General features: G+C 40.5%; 1 protein-coding gene across 1 annotated transcript; it reads left to right on the top strand.

Annotated features, from left to right (window-relative positions):
* Positions 1-4,596: 4,596 nt before the first annotated feature.
* gucy2d (guanylate cyclase 2D, retinal) lies at positions 4,597-19,199 on the top strand (the record flags this gene model as incomplete). Its single annotated transcript, XM_084074240.1, has 18 exons — positions 4,597-5,467; positions 5,722-6,023; positions 6,960-7,332; positions 7,477-7,561; positions 7,654-7,765; positions 8,795-8,908; positions 9,657-9,740; positions 10,432-10,608; positions 11,118-11,274; positions 11,982-12,131; positions 14,693-14,841; positions 15,189-15,352; positions 15,583-15,775; positions 16,490-16,664; positions 17,740-17,838; positions 18,659-18,753; positions 18,867-18,952; positions 19,118-19,199. The coding sequence occupies 18 exons, from the start codon at positions 4,597-4,599 to the stop codon at positions 19,197-19,199; spliced, it is 3,468 nt and encodes a 1,155-aa protein (XP_083930366.1).
* Positions 19,200-20,724: the final 1,525 nt, after the last annotated feature.

Raw genomic sequence — 20,724 nt, 5'->3', positions numbered from 1 at the left:
GTAGTAAAAAGTTATAATGCCACCAATAGTAGCCAGCAACCCGTAACAAGACATATTACAGTATCTGAGGTACTGCTGATGACAGTGGTCTCTTGCAGTGCATCTGACAAAGACATTAAACATTTTTTTTAATGTTTTATGCTAGATGATGCGCAGTGCTCCTCCCATGTTACTCCACTCCCAAGTCACTCCTCAGCTCAATGTATAGTGTGTGTGTGCGTGTGTGTGTGTGTGTGCGTGCGTGCGTGCGTGCGTGCGTGCGTGCGTGCGTGCGTGCGTGCGTGGGTGCGTGCGTGCGTGCGTGCGTGCGTGCGTGCGCACGGACGCAGAACACTCAAGAGCAATTTATCTAATTTAAACTTGAAGTACGTCTACAATTAACATTTCTTCTGTATTTTTGAGGTGTGGAAGACGTTATCCTCATTACATGAATAACACGTACATCTAATCGAAGTGGCTAAAACAACAAAACTGATGCAAAAAGAACAAGCATTGGAGATGGCACTTGTAATGTAGATAACCCTTTGCTATATTGATAAAGCAATCAAATGTGTGTTTACTGATAACCTCAATATTCTAGGAAAATTATTTAGACAGTATCATTGGTCATGTTGCCTATCTTCATTTCCATATCCCTTGGGTTGTCTATAGGTCAACAATAACAGCAGAAGTAAGTAGCCTTGCTGAGCCATGTCAGGAGCCTATCTCCTGTTTCTGTAGCGTGAGGCAGCTTGATGTACAAGTACAGCATGTTGTACAAGTACATCTCACGGCCATGCTGTACAAGTACACCCCTGGACATGATTCAAGTATGTCGCAAGGACTTACAGCCGATTCAACCCTTGATGATGAGTGCCAAGCAGGGAGGCATTGGTTTACATAATAGTGCTTAATAATGCTGACTAAGTCAGAGGTCAAAAGTGCTGGTGTGTCTGCCCCGTGCCCCCTGTGCCAAAAGGGCAAGATGGTTCATTGCATAGTAGGGGCAGTTGTATTTCCAAGAATGACCTTGCTTTGAGGTGATCTCTGCCAGTGCTGCTGGCCATGTCACTAAGAGGCTTCTAGATAGCAGATCAGTTTAGCAAGGGCCTTCCCAACTAATCTGATTACTTGAACGGGGGCTATCAGTGTACAAGACAGAGCAAACAAGCTGTCATTTGTACTCTATTACATTAATGAGAACACCCATCATTGATAACATAGTACATCTTTCCTGTTTGGTTTGCATTTGTTTTCTTCCATGTTTTTGAAATATGGGGTCACCTCCACCACACACTCTAGTTGTAGCAAACTGTACCAGTTCGCTGCATACACTCCCCCATCCACTCTGTCAGGTCAAAAGGGCAATAGCAGGCTTGCCGTAGCTTACGGCGAGATATTTTCAGCCCTCAGGTCACGTGGTTGTACTATTTGCTTATCTTCCCTGGCATCCCTCTCCGTAGGTCACATACTAACTTTGTCATTTGTGTTGGGAATATCCTTTGACTCCCAGTCTGCCTTTTGACCTGTACCGTCGCCTGGGGAAAGGTCAGGTTGGGTGGTTGTCTCTGAGAGACTTTGAAGTTGTCAGTGGCTCTGCAAAAGCAGACAAGGTGTCTGCCATTACATATAGCTACATATAGCATATTTATCCCTGATTAGAGTTACATTAACACTCAATATTTTACTGTGGATACCAACTCTGGTCACTGGTCATCATTAAACAGGATTTCAAGTAGCCATTACAAGCTGATGAGATTAACATAATTAACTTTTCTTTAAGATGTCATGTCATCATCTGTAAACAAGGCGTTCATCTACATTGACTATGATTTCTAATTTGGTTTAATCAGTCCACTGAACTTTTTCACATTTTGGTTTGTCCAAGTGGGTCTTGGATGTTTTCCAATAAGTGGTAGAGTTGCCCTTGTTTGTTCCGTTCTTGGTGTTATGCTGCAGCATAGGCCCAAAACCATGAACCCAAACTTCTCCAGATCATCCTAGAGATATACAGTATTGCCAAATCTTATTCCATCGTAGGACGGTGTCCCATGCCGAAAATTGGCACATGACACTGTCATACAAGTCTCGTATTCAACGCAGGGCAACGTGTTTCTTCATTGGTTCTCTCTCACCAATGATTTTGTCTTCTCTTTTTCAGTTTGTCTCCTTGTGCTCCCTCTCTCTAACCCCCTCACTTTGTCTTTATTTCCTGAACACTACGAAAACGATGGAGCTTGCACAAAAACCTGGTGCAAGGAGGGTGGAGAGCAATCAAGGGAAAGCTCTGCACAAAGTCAGAATGCAGCCAGGTCACACCCCAAAAAAAGATTCCCTACTTATTTCTACCAAGTCAGTTGCTGAAGATAAAATGTTACACATCCAGTACATTATATGCTAGCTTTAGTACCAATATATGACTGTGTGAAACAAACATAATCTTATACCTATATTATATCTTAGTGTGCTGTTATTTTATTTAGTTGGCTCTTAGGTCATATGATCCCCCTTTGTTTACCTTTACTTCTATAGTTTTTAACTTTTTTATCTATTTCTTTTGTTTCTGTTTTGTAAAGCGACTTTGAGTACTAAAATGTATGTATGTATGTATTATTATTATTATTATTATTATTATTATTATATTTGAATTTGTCTTTTTAATACATTGAAAGATGTAAGCTGTGTGTGTATTTTAAATTACTACTGTGCATTCCCTGTGACACACAGGGATGGAGCATAAATGCATCTACCTTCACCTTCTTTCTCACACCTACTGCCCTCCCCCACACTCTTCGTCTCAAGCTTCCCACAGTGTTCTCATGGATTAAAAGCTAAAGAGGGTTGAGAAGTCAAAGCTTGGCTGCCCGGCCCACCTTTCCTCTGCTTTTACCTGTTCTCTGTCTCCAGCTATCTGCTCTCTTTATGAGTATAGTTGTTCTTCTTCACATTGCTCCTTGACCCTTGCTCTGTGGTTTGGGGCCGGTCCCAGTCCAAAACAGGGCCTGCAGCAGTCAAGGCTATATATTCCTGGAAATACGGATTTACATTTTTTATATTTTCACACAGGATGGATATAAGAGAAGATCACTTTGACATTTTCTATATTTCAATTCTTTCATTTGGAATATCCAGGATGCATTTTCATTGCAAATAAAAGACCACAGGAAAGGACATCTGGAATAGGTTTCTTTCTCTTAATTCCTTCTGAATTCTGGACCTTTCTATTCAAAGACAGACTACATCATGATGGCTCACATGTAGACAAACTACGACTCCTGGTCTGTATGACTTGCTTTGTATTTTTTGTTTTTGTTAACCAACAACTGTTCATTCGTTTATTTTGTCAAGGTTTGTGCAATAACTGTTTAATTTGAGCATTTCAGGTTAAAAAAGCTCCTATACCAGCTTTCAAAAAGGAATGTTCACATGTTCCGTATAGAGCTATTCATTGGACTGAGATGTTAAAACAAACTATGATTAAGTGTTTCATAAATTTGGTGCAGATTTCCAGAGTAATCCAATTAATCATAAAAGTGAAAATGATAGGGATTAACATAAATTGACCTATTTCCTTTAAGTAACACTCTCTGGTACCCTTAGCCTATTAGCAACTGATAAGCTACTGCCAGTATTAGCCAATTTGAGAGCCTCATATTCTTTTAGCTTCAACTCACCTTGCAGACTGTATTATCTCAACTGAAGTTCTATTACCCATAATTTGATTTTAAAACCATTTAAACCACAGATAAGCTCTGACCTCAGAATCTGATTGTAGTTTGGTTCCTGTGATCATTAGATGTTTATTTGTTCTAGATGGGGTTGGTCTTCTCATAATAGTCATGCAAACAATCATAATTGCAACCACAAGAATAATTCTCACGCATGGAGACATTTCTCACTTGATTTTAATAATCAGAACGGGGTCAGCTGGGTGAACCTGAGAAGATTTAAAGAGACTGACCTAAGAGAAAGGGTAATGTACAAGAGACGCACATGCTTGAAAGACATCATACACGTCTTGAAAATCACAGCCTCACATCTTTGTGTGCTCACAAAATGGCTTACAAACCTGCCCTCTAATCAACCTGCCCCTATTTGCTTCGAATGCTATGCAGTAAGTACATTCTGCGGTGGCACTCTGGGCACCATTTTTAAGGATTCGAGGATTCTTAAGACTCAGTCATACAACCGGGTCTGTCACTCACTGAAAATAGATTACAAACAAGACTAGCAGGACTTATCAGAAAAGCCTTCTCATTAATTTGTTCCATTTCATTCTTGTGTACTTTATTATGTGAGGAAGGATGTCAAGTTAATTTGACATGTTCAGGGTGTTAAATGTTTCCCAGTCTCTATCTATTTTTTACAGATTACTTCACTGTACAGCAGTTGTGTCATTAAGTAACAACTTCCTAACTTTATCTGTTTTTCTTACCTTTTTCTGGCTGTTCCATGAAGACAGTGATGGCTTGGAGTCTTGCAATCACCTGGCCAATTTGGGGCTAGGGCCCCTTCAAGTGCCAAGGAACAAACACAGTCTCATGAGACACACCAGCTGATTGTCAACTCTCTGCTCCTCTCCTGCATCTGAGCCTGGAAGCATCGACCTGTGGGACGATGACAAGTCACAGAGACCCTTGTGTTCGCCACAACCTTTCTTACCACCCTCGATGGCAAAGGCAATCAGTAAAAATGGACAAACAAAAACACAGGAGTACAAATGTAACGGATTCAATAAACAATTGTTGGCATTGTACATCATTATCATCATCATCATCATCATCACCAATACCATCATTATTAGCATTGATAACATCGCCCCCTGTCGTACGCCAGAAACACTGGTGGGGGTATTGGTTTCTGCTCCCCCTCCTGATGTCTGCCTATCTACCCTGTGAAGCTTGGGCATCCACTTTCAAGGTGGCCATCGTTGGCCCCTGGACATGTGACCGCATGTACTCCAAAGCCCTCCCCGACCTGGCAGCCCGCCTTGCCACCAGCCGCATCAACAAGAACCCCTACCTCAAAAAAGGCTACTGGTATGACTACACACTGGTCAATGAGGACTGCAAGTCTTCACGGGCACTCGCCCGCTTCTCTGGATTGGATGGCTATGGTGCTGCTCTACTGGGCCCGGCAAACCCGGGATACTGCTCCACTGCAGCTTTGATGACAAAACAGTGGAATATGGGAATGCTCTCCTGGGGCTGTCTGAAACCTACCATGGAAGACGGAGGGATGTATCCTACCTTCCTCCGGCCATTACCTCTGTCCTCCCGTGTCCTTTTCTCTGTGTTGCGTTATTTCCGTTGGGCTCATGTTGCCATCATTTCAGCAGAGGGGGACCTGTGGGAAGCCACTGGACTTGAGCTGGCCTCATCACTACGGACCCTCGGCCTTCCTGTCAGCACTGTGGTCACTATGGAGGATGACAAGGACGGGCCGCAGAGAGCCCTGCAGAAAGTACGGGATACGGATCGGGTTCGAGGTATGCTTGTATTTTGTGAGTGTGCTGTATTATGGCCAATGTATGCTTGGTCAAACAACCATGTAGTTCAGTCCAAGTAACATCAGTTTTGTCCAGCAACATGGCCGTGCACCAAAGTAAAACTAGGCTTTTGATGTTAGGAGCAAGAAAACAGAGTGTTTTTAAGGTTGAGGAGACATTCTGTTTAACATTAATCGACATGCAGCATTTGGTTTCACCCTCTGTGTCTCCATACCCCTTCTCTCTCTATGCAGTGGTCATCATGAGCATGCCATCTGTACTGACTGGTGGTGAGGCCCAACGCCAGCTTCTGTCCAAAGCCTTGGACATGCGTATGATCAGCCGTGGCTATGTGTTCATCCCCTATGACACCCTCCTCTACTCATTGCCTTACAACGATGCACACTACCACGTGCTCCGCAATGACAGCCAGATTCGCAGGGCCTACGATGGGGTTCTCACCATCACAATGGACTCTGGAGAGCGCAATTTCTATGAGGCCTTCAGAGACGCTCAGGCTACCAATGAAATCCGCAGCAAAACGCCACCGGAGCAGGTGAAGCACAGAACGCATGAATTACATGAATGTGGTTTACATAAAGATGAAATAAAATATGGCCATATAGCCTAGAGGGAATACAATTGAAAATAGTCCATACTGCTAATAGTACTGCTAGTAATACATTTAAAGCAATGTTGATTCATGTGCTCTTTCCCTGTATATGAATAAACTTGTAATGTGCATATATACACACACATAGGTATATTAATCATATAAAAGCTTTATAATATGCCTGAAAATGGGTGTGGCGAAAGCTGACAGATAGTGCCTGCATAAGGCAGAAGACATGTGTTTCATGTCCTTCCCAAAGTTTCCATTCTTCTATTTTGATCCAATCTAACTACAGCAATAAAATGACTGAAGAAACATATTACAGAATTCCATAGTATATAGTATTAAGTACAATGTTGAGGTATTTGTACTCTACTTGAGTATTTCCAATTTCCAATACTTTTACTTCTACTCCACTACATCTCAAAGGCAAATATTGTACTTTTACTCCACTACAATTATTTGAAAACTTTAGTTACTAGTTACTTTTCAGATATAAATTATGATATTATGAAGCATACATTAACCACTTTAGCCCTATTTTATATATAGGCTATTTGAAAATAGCCGATCTACAAGCTCACAACGTGTAGCATCGCAACGCGTTGTGAGCTTGTAGATCTGCTATTTTCAAACATTTTAGTACTTTTACTTTTGGTACTTTAATTACATTTTGATGCCAATGCTTTGGTACTTTTACTCAAGTACATTTTTCATTCCAGACTTTTACTTGTAACAGAGTATTTCCACATTGCAGCATTGGTACTTTTACTTAAGTAAAACATTTGAGTACCTTTTCCACCACTGGTATTTAGTAACAATAATAAAGAGGTTGGCCTGGGTTTGGTAGCTCATCGACTCTGTTGTTTCCTCTCCTAGATATCTCCATTCTTCGGCACCATCTACAACATGCTGTACTACACAGCCATGGCTGCTGAGCAGGCCCGTCTCAAAGGTGGAAGCTGGGTGACTGGTGAAATTCTACCTACTGGCGAGGGAGGCTTTGAGTTTGAAGGCTTCAACCAACCCTTGCAGGCAGGAAGAAACAGGGAGGGCATGCTTGGTCGCTATGTGGTGCTGGACTACAGTGGCAGCGGCGACTACCTCTACTCAACGCATGTATTAGAGGCCCCCCATATCAATGGAAGAATTGGTGGGTTGAAATACCTCGGCCGTTCGATCCATTTCGCCGGCAGTTCACCCTACACTGACTCAAGCTGTTGGTTCAGCCCCTACTTTACCTGCACTGGTGGTGAGTGTAGTTCTGTCCACAGCATTTTACCACAAGGTTCTTATAATAATGATAATAATATTACAAAGAAACATTTATATATTGGTATTGTATATGTGACTGAGACTCATTCCATCTCTGTTTGTGTTCTCTTCATCCTTCAAGGACTGGACTCGGCCACTGCCGTGTTTCTATTCCTTCTGTTTATAATACTGGCTGCATGTGGATGTTACGTCTTCTTCCGTCTTAAGTATGTTTTCATCCAAACCCTACTCACTTGACAGAAAAGCACTGATGCATGTGAAGATGTATATTCATTTTTTATTTATTTGCTCTGTCCAGGGGAGGTGGAAAGATTGGCATCGGTGGCTTCAGTATTGGCGGTGATGGCTTTACGAAGGTGGTGCTAACGCTGGATGACCTGGTTTTCATCAACACTCAGGCCAGCACGCGGGTCAGTTTTTCTTTTTTCTTTTTAACCCTTTTTCTTCCTTATGCCGATTGATTCATTCCCCACACACTTTTCTGTGTGTTGTCACTGCTGTTGTATCCTATTGGCTCACCTGCCAGTGAGGAGCAGGGGTCTTCAACGTTTTCAGGCCAAGGACCCCCTAGCTGAGAGAGAGATGAAGCAGGGACCCCCTCTATATTGTATAAAATTGTGTTTCAGATAAACTTTTGCTGCTCTTTTTTCCATCTACATATAGAACTCTTTGCCAAAAATAGCCGATCTACAAGCTCACAACGCCTCACGCTGCGAGGCGTTGTGAGCTTGATTTGGGGGACCCCCTGTAGTAACTCTGAGGACCCCTTAGGGGTCCCGGACCCCCTGTTGAAGACCCCTGTACTAGAGCCTTCGTCCTACTCCTCCCGCCCAACACTCCCCACTGACAGGTGCCGCCCCAGCCCATAGGAGTATGTGCAGTTACAAATATCACTCTCTCGTTTCAGCTTGTCTCGGTTGTTCATACGCAATGGCGGACAGCAACAAAGTACTTTTACTTGAGTACTGTACAAAATATCCTAAATAGTGAAAATAGCAGATCTACAAGGTCACAACGTGTCGCAATGCGACACATTGTGAGCTTGAAGATCTTACATTTTCTTTATTTTTGATCCTTTTTTTGAATTTCGGGGAAATCTTTGAATTGTCTACATTTAAATACAGCAATAGAGAATAAAATAAAGAAAATGTTCTTTGTAATTTGTACTTTTGAATACTTAAGTACTCCAGTACTTTTAACTCGAGTAGTTAAATTTGACAGTGCAACTTTCACTTGTATATTAGTAATATTTGACCAGGAGTATTTATACTGTGACTCAAGCACAGGGATTGAGTAGCCTACTCTGTCCACCACCGCTGTGCATACAATATCTTCCATGCAGATGGTAGAAGAAGGTCGCCTGGTACCTGGAAAGGATTATCTATTCTGAGCTGACCCCCCCTCCCCCCTTACTCTAATTTAACTTGTCCTTTGAGCAGAAGCTAACTGAGGACACAAGCCAGGTGGAAATGAAGACACCCTCTCGCCACTCCGTCTCTGGACGCAGCTACTTCACCTCCACCCCTGACAACTCAAACATTGCTGTCTTCGAGGTGAGCCATTTGTCAACCCCGCCCGAAAGTTATACATGCAACTATGAGGAATCCAAACAAACAATTAGAGGCCATAGCTTTTACACTGGTGGTTCTCAAAGTGGGGTCTGGGGACCCCAGGGGTCCTTGGTGGAGGTTCCAGGTGATAACAACACAAATATTGTATGGGGTCCACGCCACGGCCATATACATGTTAATTAGGGGGGACCTGGCATGAAAAAGTTTGAACCACTATACACTAACAAGAAATGACACAGTCATATATATCAGCTTGCAGCAAGCGAAACTCCTTGAAAAGTACTGTCAACTTAGCCTGATTATCAGCCTGAAGCTGCGTGGAGCTTCAGTCTGAAATTGGCTGCAATGTCCGCGATTACCAGGGGGAGGGGATTCAGATTGCCCTAAACCAATCACAAGAGATCCACGGATCCGCCTACATCTGACGCCATCGCACAGCTTGTTTTAGCAGATATTCGCTGATTGGCTTGTCATTAGACCACCCCCACCTCCGACTCTGATTTGACAGGTTTTTCTTCGACCGTGAAAAGCCATAGGCTTACATTATGACACCAGACCAAGAGGAGCTCACTCAGAGAGTGGGCGGGGTCTATGGTCTGGAACCAGGCTACTGTCAACTCAGTCTCAACCTAAATATTTAACATATAATAAAACTCTGTATATTGGTGTAAATGATAATGTGACCCCCATACACACAGATAAATATTGTCATGTCCTGCATCTCCTATAGGGTGACTGGGTTTGGCTGAAGAAATGCCCCAGTGGAATCGCTGAGACAAGTGTCACTGGAAATGCTGAGAAAACCTTCATCAAGGTAAAAGGGGAGCAGCACTGAATTTCAGCATAATTTATGTTTAACCTCTAGGGCAGTCCATACTGCATTAGCTGACGCTGACTATCGTTTATGTTTAGGAGCAGTGGTGGAAAAAGTACTCAAATGTTTTTGTTAATTAAAAGTATCAATATTGAAATGTAGAAATACTCCAGCAAAAGTCCAGAATTCAAAGTACAAAATCATTGGTTTCAAAATGTACTTAAAGTACCAAAAGCATAAAGTACTCATTGTGCAGAATGTCCCATTTCACAAGTTTTCAAATGTTTAAAAAGTTTAAAATATAGCCAATCTACAAGTGAGCTTGTAGGTTGGCTATTTTCAAATGGCCGAAATGTATAGGGCCGAAGTGGTTAATGTATGTGTTCTATTAATAATCAAAATCTACAGAGTAACTAGTAACTACATTTTTCAAGTAATTGTGGTGGAGTAAAAATACAACATTTGCCTTTGAGATGTAGTGGAGTAGAAGTAACATAACTGAAAATTGGAAATACTCCAGTAAAGTAAAAAATACCTCAAACTTTTACTAAAGTATAGAACTTGAGTAAATGTATTTATAGTTACTTTACACCACTTGTTCATGTCCTACAATACTGTCCCAGATAGCATGTTAAGTCTTACATGTACGTTATAAAGGCCATCGTTTCAACTCATTTGTTTTCTGTTTTAGCTCAGGGAAATGCGGCATGAGAACCTCAATCTCTTTATGGGTCTGTTCTGTGACTCTGGGGTCTTCGGTGTTGTTACTGAACACTGCATCAGGGGCAGCTTGGAGGATCTCCTCAACAATGAGGATATGCGTCTCGATTGGATGTTCAAGTCCTCTTTGTTAATGGATCTGATTCGGGTAAGAGAGGAAAAAACTAAACCTATCTCCCTCCTCATGTCTCATTGTCCACTCTTTAACCCATTCAATCCGGGAACACCTCTCTGTCATTTTTAGATTTCTTCGGCTATTAAAAAATAGCAGATATACAAGCTCATAGCGCGGCACCGAGTGCCGCACTATGAGCTTGTAGATCTGCTATTTTTGAAAAATATTGAAAAGTTGTGCAAATCTTTGAGTATATATTTTTTCAAAGCGAACATTTGTAACTCAAATCTTAGCCTCGGGCCGTTCCTGGAACAATGTATTTGACAAATGTTGAAAAAATACATATCCAAAGCTTTGCACACATTTTCACATTTCTTTTCAAAAATAGCAGATCTACAAACTCATTGCGCTATGAGCTTGTAGATCTGCTATTTTTGAATAGCCAAAGGAATCTAAAAAATGACACACAGATGCGTTCCCCGGTCTTACAGGGTTTACAGTTTCTAGCCATCACACACATTTCACTCAAACTTTCTTCTCAGGGAATGAAATACCTGCACCATCGTGACATCATCCACGGGAGGCTCAAATCTCGAAACTGTGTGGTGGATGGGCGCTTTGTGCTGAAGGTGACTGATTATGGCTTCAATGACATCATGCTATGCCAGAATATCTGTCCGGATATGGAGAACCCAGAGGGTGAGTTCATACACATGTTCAAAAGCACTCAAATGTTTTACTTAAGTAAGAGTATCAATACTGCAATGTAGAAGTACTCTGTTACAAGTAAAAGTCCGGAATTCAAAATTTACTTGACTAAAAGTACAAAAGTATTGGTATTAAAATGTACTTAAAGTACCAAAAGTAAAAGTACTAAAATGTTTGAAAATAGCAGATCTACAAGCTCACAACGCGTCACGATGCGACAGGTTGTGAGCTTGTAGATCGGCTATTTTCAAATAGCCTAGGTATAGAATAGGGCTAAAGTGGTTAATGTATGTTTTATAATGTCATCATTTATATCTACAAAGTAACTAGTAACTAAAGTTTTCAAATAATTGTAGTGGAGTAAAAGTACAATATTTCCCTTTGAGATGTAGTGGAGTAGAAGTAAAAGTATTGAAAATTGGAAATACTCCAGTAAAGTAAGTACAGTACTTAATTAAACGTACTTGGTTACTTTACACCACTGGTTCAAATTAATCTCACCTTTGATTCAGCACATTGTGAGCTTGTCGATTGGCTACATTTTTTTTTGTTGCTGATAAATAAATAAATAAGTAATAATAATAATATTTTTGAAAATCTCCCCCAAATAGGGACTCTGGGGTTACTATGGTTAATTGTTATTTTTCTATTTGTATTATTTACTTACTGTACATATTATGTGTTTCTCTCTCACCCAGATCTGTTGTGGACAGCTCCAGAGCTGCTGAGAGACTCTAGTCTGCTACAGAGGGGAAGCTTCCATGGCGATGTGTACAGTTTCGCTATCATCATGCAGGAAATCATCTCTCGTTGTGCTCCTTTCTGCATGCTCGACATGCCTCCCGAGGGTGAGCCGTGCAGCATGATTCACAAAATAAAATTGATAACGTATAAAAAAGGAAAAAAGAAAGCAGCTAGTGTAATGCAGAACAGGTTTAACAGTTAAAGGTGGGGTAAGCGATATATTTTGGCTAAAACAAAAGTTTTTTTGTTATAAGGTTAAAGCAATATGTTGTGATAGTAAGCATTGCTATAGAGTGTTTGTTCTAGTAACAGGGGTCACTGTGTCTCTCCAGATCTTAAAACTAAACTATAAATAAATACATTTTCAGGTGGGTGGCCAATCTTCAGCCAATCAGGAGAAGGTTCCCCTTTATCAGCTTAAATTGGATAGTGTTCCAGTTCCAATTTTGTCTGCTCATTTCTTTATGTCATCACTTCCAAATTCACTTGTTTAATCTGTATTCTGTGAGAGTTCTCTCTCCTTATTGGATAAAATTGGTCTCCCGACCTGAAAATGCATTTTCTGTTTAATCAAGAGGAGAGATCCCTGTTACTGAACAAACACTCTATGAGTATTATCAGAATATAAAGCAATATAACACTTATTTTAACAAAACAAAATAAACCAAAATAAAAACGTACCCTGCCTTTAAACCCTATATATTTTGTTGTACAGCAAATAGCAAGAATAGTTGCTCTACACATCACTCTTTGTGTTACTTGCAGATGTAGATAGGGGTTTCTTTGCAACGTGTTTTACATATACAAACATTGTATAGCGAAGCCTTTGAAAGAACTTAATGAACATGTTTTTGAGGTCACAGTGACCTTGACCTTTGACCAACTACATTTAACAACTTCATCCTTGAGTACAAGGACATTTACGCCAAATGTAATTCCATCAAAGCATTCCTGAGATATCGTGAGAATGGGACGATTATAAGATCACAGTGACCTTGATACCGAGTTCATGAGGGTTTGGACGGAGGGATGTGTGGATGGCCGTATGGACAATCCGAAAACATAATGCCTCCATGCAGCCACGGCTGTCCACCGGTGGAGGCACAAAAATTCTGAACAGGGCCATTTTACCTCAATTTTGGATTAAGGTGGCAAGAGAAAATGATCTAAGGGACAATGAATAGAATGTTTCAGTAGGAACAGTGACTAAAGAGACGTCTGCATTTTGATCTATGGGAAAGACATCAGTAAACATGGTCAGAAATTGTGGTGGACATTCAGTGACTGTAATGCTCTTGCATTGCGATATGTAAGGAAAAGTAGAAGAGCAATACTTCCTCAGGTGACTGTGAATATCAATGCAGGACGTGATCAGAATGACAGCAAGAACAGTCCGTCAACAACAACATTATATGAAGGGATATTAAAGTATATTGCAGTGCATAACCCCTCATTGCAAAAATGTATGCAAGTTTGAGAGTATAGACGTGGGGGAAAAAATGATATGGTCAGATGAGTCATCTGAAGACCCTATTCTCCTCAAGTGGGTGAGTGGGTACAGGCCTGAATGCTTGGCCCCTACATGGGGGGGGGGGGGGGGGGGTCTGGCCCTGTTATGCTTCAGGGGGAATTTTCCTGGCATGATTTGTATCCACTTGTCCCCTTATAGGGAAGGGTCACTGCAAATCAAAACAATGATTTGCAAAGATTTACACTGATCACATTTATCCCATGACAAAACTTGAAGAGTGATTTGGGAACTAACCGGAGCTTTTTGCAAACCCCGCCCCCGTAGAGCCTGCAGATGCTGGATCATGCCATGCTATATTGATATTTCTCATCACCAAATGCTGTCATATCTCACGTGAATAGCAAGTACTGTAGGCTACATGGCTATATACTGGGGCCAAGAATGAGAACGGTACATATCGGAAACTGTACAGGAAAATAGGGCATGTCATGTGAGAACACCTGCAAAAATGCACAAGAACTGTCTTTTATATTGTGAGCTTGTAGTTTGTAGAGAGAGAGAGAGAGAGAGAGAGAGAGAGAGCGAGAGAAAGAGAGAGAGAGAGAGAGAGAGAGAGAGAGAGAGAGAGAGAGAGAGAGAGAGAGAGAGAGAGAGAGAGAGAGAGAGAGAGAGAGAGAGAGAGAGAGAGAGAGAGAGAGAGGCCATTCAAGTATGCATTATTTTACAATATAATACTACTGTATAGTAAAGCCAGCAGAGAAGCAAGTATCGGTATTCATATTAATCTATAACAGACTATCATATTTTAACAGCAGTTTGGCCGTCTGCATCTATTTATAACTCTTTGGATATAGTCAGCAGAGAAGCAATTATTAACCTATATGATAACAGACTATTGTATTTTAACAGCAACAGTTGACATGGAACCAGCCAGGGGGTGGGGTTTACCAAAAGCTCTAGTTAGTTCCCAAATCACGCGTCACTGAATGGTTTGAAGAGTATGACAATGATGTGGCTGACCATCACAGTCACCAGAACTCAACACAATTGATCAACCATACTGTGAACGTACACACACACAGCCAACCTACTTCGGCTACTACTCTTTGCCCACTATATCTGTTACTCCATTAATGTACTTGTACAATTCAATAATATGTGTGTGTTTGTGTGCATGTGTGTATCTGTTGACAGAGATCATTAACAAGGTCAGATCACCTCCACCCTTGTGCCGCCCTGATGTGTGTGTGGATGAGGCTCCAATAGAAGTAATCCAGGTTATGCATCAGTGCTGGAGTGAAGACCCAGAAAAGAGGCCCAGCTTTGAGGACATATTCAAACAGGTACAAAAGCAGCCGTGCTTGATGATCCAGTGCAGCCCACTCTGTCCGCAGTGTTTCCCAAACTTTTTCTGCTAAAGGCCCAAAAGACCCAAACGTACAACAATACATGATGAATGGCTTAAACCCTATTTCAAAAATGGTGAAAATAGCTTTCTTTTCTTTTTTTTGTAAATGTAAAAGGGGATCTTTTCTAGTGGTTGTACAAAATGGTTGTACGGCCCAAAAATGGGTCCCGGTCCATTGTTTGGGAAACACTGGTCTACAGAGTTATTAACATTCTTCTTTTAGCGATAAACAAAAAAAAATCCTGTCCCCCTCCCTCCCTGATGTAACCCTCTCTTGTGTAGTTCAAGAGCATAACCAAGGGGAAGAAGACCAACATCATTGACTCCATGCTACGCATGTTGGAGCAATATTCCTCTAACTTGGAGGACCTGATCAGAGAAAGAACAGAGGAGCTGGAGGTGGAGAGACAGAAGACAGATCTTCTGGTGTCACAGATGTTGCCCAAGTGAGATTCACATGTGCAAATCAAAAGAGCTCATTAGCAACCTCACATGTTCACATACTGTAGCACTTAATGAGGATATTGTCTCCGCATTGTATTATCGATTTCCACAAAAACTGACCACTGTAGTGATCAGTACATAGTGAAATATTGCTATACATTTCAGGGTGTTGTGAGATGTGTGTCCATTCAGTTCTCTATTCATCGTGTCCCTTTTTTGTCTCATCCATCAGGTCTGTGGCTCAGGCACTGAAGCTAGGCAAACCCGTCAAACCAGAGTTTTTCTCTGAAATCACCCTCTACTTCAGTGACATCATTGGATTCACTACCATCTCGGCTATCAGTGAGCCCACTGAGGTGGTAGAATTTCTAAATGACATGTACTCAACCTTTGATGGCATCATTTCCATGCATGATGTGTACAAGGTAAGTGAAGTGACTCATCCACATTTAAATGCTTTATCAGAGATGATCAGTGTAGAATATTTATTAATGTAGAATTATTAATGAAAAATGAATTAGTGTAGAATTATATTTTAGCAAAAAGCAGAGCTCTAAGGATGGAAATGTTGGTTGGTTGGTCAGCCCAATCCCCCTCTTTAATCCTACTGATTTTGGTGAACCCCTGGCCTTCCCTCTCAATGCCACCCTTAGGCAACAATTTCCATTTGCACACAAAATCGAATGCTGAGGGCATTAATATTCCCTGGAGAATTCACCTAAGGTGTGAATATACAATGCGTACAGTTTTCATTTTTACCCTCCACAAGGGAGAGCACAGGGCTCAAACCATTTACCAGTTCAAACCATTTTGGTCTAGATGAGCATAATATGCTCATCTAGCAATTAAACCATACAAGAAAATTTAACCTACCTGCTTTTCAGTGTATTTCATGTGTCTTTTATTTTGAGGGTTACCAATATATTGAAGCTTCTTTTATCAATTTTAAATGCCCCATTAAAGAGAAGCTAACAGTAAAACCCAGAGTGTTTAAGTGTGTAAAGATTTAATATTACAGGTCCATTGCCTCGAAGGATCATCACTGTAGGTCGGTTTCTTATGGGTCCACTTTTACACCCTCAGACGTAAATGAACAGTCTGGTTTGTGTGATGACCTCTCTTTGTAATATGTTATTTAGGTTGAAACTATTGCTGATTCCTACATGGTGGCCTCAGGATGCCCAACCCGAAATGACAACCGCCACGCAGCTGAGTTGGCAAACATGTGTCTTGATATTCTCCACATTATCGGGTCGTTCAAGATGAGGCATATGCCTGACATGAAAATCAGGATTCGTATGGGCCTTCACTCTGGTGCGTAGAGAAGTATTTCTTTGTACTGTATGAAGAAGAGTTAGTGAATACACATTCACCTCAAATGGCCAGGTGCAGGACAAATAAGAGTTCAACATCAAGAAAAATAAAAAGCGCACACTGGCTAAATAAGCTCCACTGTTTATTGCGCTCTCAAACTTTCGATCAGTCAGATCTGACTGATCGAAACGTTGATCAGTCAGTTGAGCTCTCTTTTTGTATTTGATTCTATGCGTTTATTATGGATAGGACAGTAGGCTGACAGGAAATGGGGAGAGAGAGATAGGGAGTGACACACAGAAAAGGCCGTCGGGATCGGGACTCGAACCCGTAACGCGCTGTCAGGCTACATTGCAGCCTAGGTACCCGGGCCAGTGGAGCTCATTTAACCAGTGTTCAGATTTAAGCCTTTTCTTTGTGCCATGGTGACACAAGCTCACATCAACCTTCACTCACGCCAGAGTCATATTTCATTCACGACATTTGAAAAGTATTAGGGAAACTGTATCACAGCTGACTGTTTTCACAGACAAGCACATAAGTCACACATGCCATTCTCAAGGCATTCCATGACAGATTCAATATAAAACACAGCAAAAATAAATACCAACAGGGTGTTAAGGTGAAAACAAGTGAATTAGAATGCATGAGAATAATGTCAATGCAGGATTCTAAAGGCAAGGAGGTATTTTGATCTAATCCTTCTCTAGAACATATTCTATCCTCTTAGACCCTGTCATCCAATTAGACACCGCTTACTCCATTCTATAAATGAATAAAAACCATCACACAGAAATTACAATTACATGCTTTAATTATCTGTTAGTTAAAAAAGTGTATATAATGTATGACCAATACTGAGTTGAATATTACATCTTCAGACTAAATAGGCCTGACAGCAGTAAGGGATTATCAACATACAGTGAGTAATTTACACTTGCCAATCAGTGACTTCCTAGTCAACCCTGTGTGTGTGTGTGTGTGTGTGTGTGTGTGTGTGTGTGTGTGTGTGTGTGTGTGTGTGTGTGTGTGTGTGTGTGTGTGTGTGTGTGTGTGTGTGTGTGTGTGTTTCCAGGCTCAGTGGTAGCTGGAGTAATAGGTCTTACAATGCCTCGGTACTGTCTGTTCGGAGACACTGTAAACACAGCATCTCGAATGGAGACCACATCAACGCGTGAGTAACCTACCCCAGAGACAGACAGAATATTTTGAAACCTTTATTTTCTTTTGCCAGAGCACCAACTGAAAGCTCAGGCGTTTGGCTGTTTGTGGCCACGCAACCGCAGGCTAAAGAGGGTTTACAGTGACAAGTCCTTTGTAATCCTTTAAGACTATCAGTAGTATTAGCGGCCAAAATCAAGGTTTAATGTATGTCCTTTGCCTCAGATACCCTTTTTCTACTTTATAAATAGAACTATAATAATATAATATTTGAGATGTTCAAGTGTAGACGATTTCTCTTTTTATTAAACAGTAAAATTAGTAGGAACTCCCGAATGATGATACCATCATCACTGAAATGAATGACATTCTGTGTTAGGCCACCAATTTATTTTGGTGATATTTCATTTACCATTATACAATTATGGTCTAGCATAGTCTGTTGAAGAGCAACAGCAGGGAAATGAATTGCTATAATGATGTTTACTGCCACCAAGTGGTTTGTGTTTGTATTTGCACCAACAGCCAAGAGCTTCATTTCAAAAGATATCGACCATTTTACTCTGACAAAATCTGCAGTATTGAAGACAAAATTCCTTGTAGAATATTGTTATATTTAATAGCTATTTTAAGCCTAGAATTTACATAAATAATAAATACAATTTGGCGCATTTAATTGTTGTCAAACGATCTCAAAGTAACAGTTTTCGTATACGATGATATAGCATTTTTGGAATAAAACCCTTTAAAGGAAGACTCATCTTGTTCATGATTAATGGTAATTCAATGTGAAATGTTTCCACATTTTCTTTTCTTTTTCTCATTTGCCACAGCTTTCAGAGTTCATGTCAACCAAAGCACAGTTAAGATCCTGAATGCTTTGGATATGGGCTATAAGATAGAGCTCAGAGGCCTGACAGAGCTCAAGGTAAATATCATAATTGCATAATACTGTACATACAACAGTGAATATAGACCCATATAAGCCAAGGATGTATCATGTATCCTAAAATAAAACAAAATAATTCATCTGCTTTTCAGGGGAAGGGCATTGAGAACACATATTGGTTAGTTGGGAAAGATGACTTCACCAAAGCTCTGCCCAAACCACTAGAACTAAAACCTGGGTAAGAGAACAATATCTTGTGTTCTTATATCTTAGATTTCTGCATGTCTGATTTAAATTTACACCACTTTGGCCTAAATTATGTATAAGCTAATGTTTCACAGCAACACCTGAACAAACTGAGGACATGGTGGCTAGCTGTATACATAACATGTTGTTCTTACAGGGAAAAGAATCATGGCATCAGTTTGGAAGAAGTACCTCCTGACAGAAGACAAAAATTTCTAGAAAGACAAAAGAAGAAGTGATTAAAACGGCTTTGAACATTTTACATCTGTATTTTACTGAAAATAAAAATGTACTTAACCGTAGGCCACTTTTGAGAGTTTACTGCCCTCTAAATGGGAAAAACACTATTGTGTATAATAAAAACAGGGTGACGTGTGGACTGGAGACAATTAAGGGAGCGCTTGTTTTGCTTCACGTGATAACCTATTCCGTCCACCACGGATGGCCAACCCAGACGCCACACTACCCATGTGGTTTTTAACAGTTTTAAGTGGCCTGGGTTTAAGTTAACTAAGGTTAACCAAAATGAAGACCTATACAAAAGACATGGAAATGTACTGTGTCTGGGTTTGCCAAAAACAGCTTGACACAAGATTATTTGTTGCAACATCTTCACTCTTACCCCTCTGCTACTAACTTTGACTTCACTTTACAAAATTAAGCCACGCTCAAAAAGACTCAATGAGTTTGAAAGGATATGTTGAAATTAGGGTAATCATATGGTATAAAAGGTCAGTTCATGGTCTGATTAACTGATTTATTTAGAGAAGTTGTTCTCAAAGTGGGGTCCAGAGGTCCAGAGGTCCTTGGGGGGGTTCCAGGAGGTACCCAGCAAAATGAGGAACAGTTTAACCACTTAAGCCCTATTTCAAAAACAGCTGATCTACAAACTCACAATGCATCACAATGCGTTGTGTTGTGAGCTTGTAGATTGGCTATTTTTGCTTTTTGCTTTTTTTTTTGCCTGAAATGCACAAAATAAGGACGCCCGGTTGAAAATGGTTAGTTTCACTTTAATTTAACCAGCTAGGCTAAATTAGGTAATCCAATGAGATAATGTATAAATGACTATTCAGATCATAGGCTTCTCTCTTCGCACCTGCAGTACAGACAGTTGTATATGTATCTAATCTATCATCTTATGGGGGTCCTTGGCAAATCCTTTCAAATGGTGGGTTTAAGGGTCCTTGACCTGAAAATGTTGGAGAACCATGCGCTGATTTAGAGGTCATTGAGAGCAACCGTAACTTACATGATGGTGCTGGACTTAATAATGGAATAAATATCACAATAATGTGTGTAATATATATGCACTGCATGTATTTATACGTCCTTTATTTTTTGTAGAAATATTGGAGAAATATATTTTTAACTTACACCCCAAGGGTGTAAGTTATGATGTTTCAATGTTTTCAGTGTAATGAAGTAGAATGTATTTTGCACTCAATTTCAAATCATTTGAGTTTTTCCAATGAATTGTGAGTCTAAGAGTTAATATACTTCAAGGCTAATCCTGACTTTAAGATTTCTGCTTTTGCAAATCATATCAGAACACTAATTCATGGATGTAACTGGCTGAGAAATTGGAAATCTAATAGTACACAGAAATGTCAACTTTAATGTCACTCAACATGTATATGTATGTATATAATTCACTCTACCCATATCAGAAATATTTGAATATCTGACCTGTTTTTCTCGTTCTTTCTTTGAGGTCTCTATTATCTCTATTCTTCTTCTCTTTCCTGAAAACTACAGTAATGG

This window comes from Gymnoscopelus microlampas (genome assembly GCF_963454915.1).
Source record: "Gymnoscopelus microlampas genome assembly, chromosome: 12".
In the NCBI taxonomy this organism is placed as follows: domain Eukaryota; kingdom Metazoa; phylum Chordata; class Actinopteri; order Myctophiformes; family Myctophidae; genus Gymnoscopelus; species Gymnoscopelus microlampas.
Note: the sequence above shows the minus strand (reverse complement) of the source record. Positions and strands in the feature narration are given on the sequence as shown.